We start from the raw sequence: 2,963 nt of genomic DNA, 5'->3' as shown, positions 1-2,963 counted from the left end.
AGCTCCAGGCAGCCTGTCTTCTCCAGCTTGTAGCCCACTGACTGCGTCATGACGTGTGAGCACTGGCATGGCTGTAGCCTGTGCCTAATCCTGGTCTCTGCAGGCCTCTGTCCCACACATCATCTTGTCTTGTAGCTGTTTGTGACAGGAATGCAAGGCCTCTGTCCATAAGGCCTCTGGCATGGCGCCTGGTTTCTTGTGAGGCACGTTGCCCCTCCCGTCATTCTCCACCCCTTCCACTTGCTCCAACTATATCACCCTGTCCTCCAAGCTTGCCTGTGCTCATCTGGCTTCACTTATGAGGGGTCATTGTCCTGAGTGTACATAGTGACGAGTGAGAGACTGCAGTTGCAGACCAGAAGTGCCAGCACTCAGTGCTTGATAGGTGGACCTGGGTCGACGTCTCATCACCTGTGTTTGCACAGGGAAAGTGAAGAAGGAGCTGGACCATGATGACAGCCATCTGAACTTGGACGAGACAACAAAGCTCCTACAGGATCTACATGAGGCACAAGCAGAGCGTGGGGGCTCCCGGCCATCGTCCAACCTCAGCTCCCTGTCTAACACCTCCGACAGGGATCAGCACCACCTGGGTAAGGCGGCCCCTGGCCTGACCTCTGCCCCAATCTTTCATCAGTCTAGGGGGAGAGCAGGAGTGCTGGTGACTGTCAGGAAAGGCTAGCGATCCTAGGGGGTTGCAGCTGGTGTGGGCAGTGAGTCCAGGCTCACAGGATTCTAGCTCCCTGGAGCTTGGAGAGCAGGCCTCCCTGGTCATGTGGGCACTGAGGAGAAGTGTTTGAGTGGAATTCAGTTTGTGTTACGAATTTGTGGCCTTGGCCATAAGATGCTGGCAGTCTGTGTGTCAGGAGGAGTCCTTGGTGGCTGCATACTGAGGCCCTGGGCCGTGGCAGAATGAGGCCATGGCTGTAGACCCTGCAGCCATGCAGAGTTAGACATTGGAGTGTTTGTTTCTGTCTGTTGTTCCCATGTTTAGTTGTAAAACAGTGTGTTGACAAGTTTATTCCTCCACGTTCCTTATTTGGGGAGAGCACATGACCTTCCTTGGCCAGGGGCGGGCCCATGTTTTTTGTTATTTGTTGTAATTCTCACCTGAGGATATTTTTCCATTGGTTTTTAGAGAGGGGGGGGGGGGGCGTGGAGAGATACGTTGATGTGAGAGACACATCGATTGGCGAGGAATAGAACCTGCAACCCAGGTATGTGCCCTTGACTGGGAATCAAACACCAAACCCTTTGGTGTTTGGGCCGACGCTCTAACCATTGAGGCACTGGTCAGGGCAGGGCTCCTGTATTTAGTGAGTATCATAGCCCTGCCAGGAGGGGAACCAAATATTTGCCTCGTGGCTCCTTGAATGTCTGTGCTACTGTTTTAGTTCCCAGGTAGGAATATTGAATTATTCTTTTTGAGAATAATTGGTGGGGGAAAGTAATCAGCTTCAGTTTTGGCAAAAAATGTCTGAATAAGGACCAGTATTTCTGGTCCCATTAACCTTGTAAGAAACCGCCCATGAAGTAGGTTCCAGGTAGAGCCCTAGGTTGGCTCCAGATCTGAGGACTCCATCATCCTGGTGGACTCCAGGGGGGTAATGGGGGGGTATGGGGGGACCTAGGGTTTGTCTGAGGGACTCCTGGCCAAGGAGCCTTTGTTCCTGCAGAAGGCAGGGCCAGCCTCTAGCTTCAGGGTGTTTACAGCCGTGTCTGTGACAAGTGGCTCTCCGCCTCCTCCCCAGGAGTGGTGGGGGTGGTACCCTGGGCGGGATGAGGGGGTGGCCTGCACCCCAGGAGCCATTGCTCTGGGCTTTGCTAACAGCAGACACGAGATTTGAGCCTGGACCATACAGATCTACTGAAATGTCTTGTCTTTCCCATGCGTGCAGGAAGCCCTTCTCGCCTCAGTGTCGGTGAGCAGCCAGAGGTGACCCATGACCCGTACGAATTTCTTCAGTCTCCAGAACCTGCAGCCTCTATAAAGAGCTAGCCTTGTAGATAGTCATTAATTGTTTTTCTTTGTTTTGTTTTTCTTTTGTTTTGTTTTTATTTGCATGTACAGAGTTTTTGTTGTGAGACAAAGACTATCATGTTCCCTTGGGCCTGCAGGAAGCAGCGCAGGGAGGGGGTGAATTGTCTCTGATCATGTTGGCCGCACATGGACCCAGTGTTTCTGTAGATAGTCCTGTGAACCTGAATAGTGGGAACCCTAAATAAAGGGGGTGTAAAGCTGGTGTGGTCTTTCTCTGAACTTCGTGGTATCAGTGAAGTCCTTCTCTGCGGCGGGTGTGGGCGCACCTGTTCTGCCCCGTGTCCCCCACAAGTGGCCTTTGGGAAGCAGATTCTGTTGGGGATCCTGTATATTCTTTCCCACTGTCCCCCCACATCCCCGCATTTCTGAGGCAAATCATGGTGGGGGCCATACAGAAGCACATGGGGAGCCGGTCGAGCACCCTCCTGGTCCTGGACAGGCAAGGAGTTGCGTACAGCTTCCCTGTGCTTAATTCATGTGCCTGAGAAAGAAGTACATTCTACTGGAAGACTTGGAGGTCAGCTGTCTTACCAGTTACGATGAAGTGTTACGTCCATAAAATGTTCTTTATTCTGGATATGTTTGCTGGATGCCTGCTTATATTGGCAAAGTATAAAGATCTTAATAAGATACACAAAGAGTGTAATTGTATAGAATTATTTACAGCACTACTAGGTGTCCGCTTTTGTGTGACTTTTCAGTAAAAATCCTTTGTCACAAGAGTTTGACCGTGTCCATTTTTCCTGCCATCTCCTCAGCATCTAGCCTGCTTCTCGGCCCCCGCAGTGATGTCTAGGGATCCCTGCACAACTTTCTGCTCTGTCCCCTTTTTGTGAAAACATAAATGTGGAGAATCGGTTACCTTCCAGGTTGGCTGTACCTGGGGGGAGAACGTGTGTGACTTGGAGATAGTGGGCAGTGG

The 2,963-nt window shown here is 51.4% G+C and overlaps 1 protein-coding gene across 10 annotated transcripts in view; it reads left to right on the top strand.

Annotated features, from left to right (window-relative positions):
* The window catches only part of BRD9 (bromodomain containing 9), a 25,453-nt gene extending 22,692 nt beyond the window's left edge, over positions 1-2,761 (top strand). For 9 of the 10 annotated variants that reach the window (XM_023751891.1, XM_014452870.2, XM_023751887.1 and 6 more), the window contains 2 exons: positions 426-593; positions 1,899-2,761. In XM_023751891.1, coding sequence (XP_023607659.1) covers positions 426-593; positions 1,899-1,999 — 269 coding nt within the window. In that variant the 3' untranslated portion in view covers positions 2,000-2,761. Of the gene's footprint in view, positions 1-425; positions 594-1,898 lie in introns of those variants that run through there. The other variant, XR_002828617.1, reaches the window with a different exon arrangement.
* The last annotated feature ends 202 nt before the right edge of the window (positions 2,762-2,963 follow it).

This window comes from Myotis lucifugus, unplaced genomic scaffold, assembly GCF_000147115.1.
Source record: "Myotis lucifugus unplaced genomic scaffold, Myoluc2.0 scaffold_0, whole genome shotgun sequence".
NCBI lineage: Eukaryota > Metazoa > Chordata > Mammalia > Chiroptera > Vespertilionidae > Myotis > Myotis lucifugus.
The sequence above is the reverse complement of the archived record's forward strand: the minus strand, read 5'-3'. Positions and strand labels throughout refer to the sequence as shown.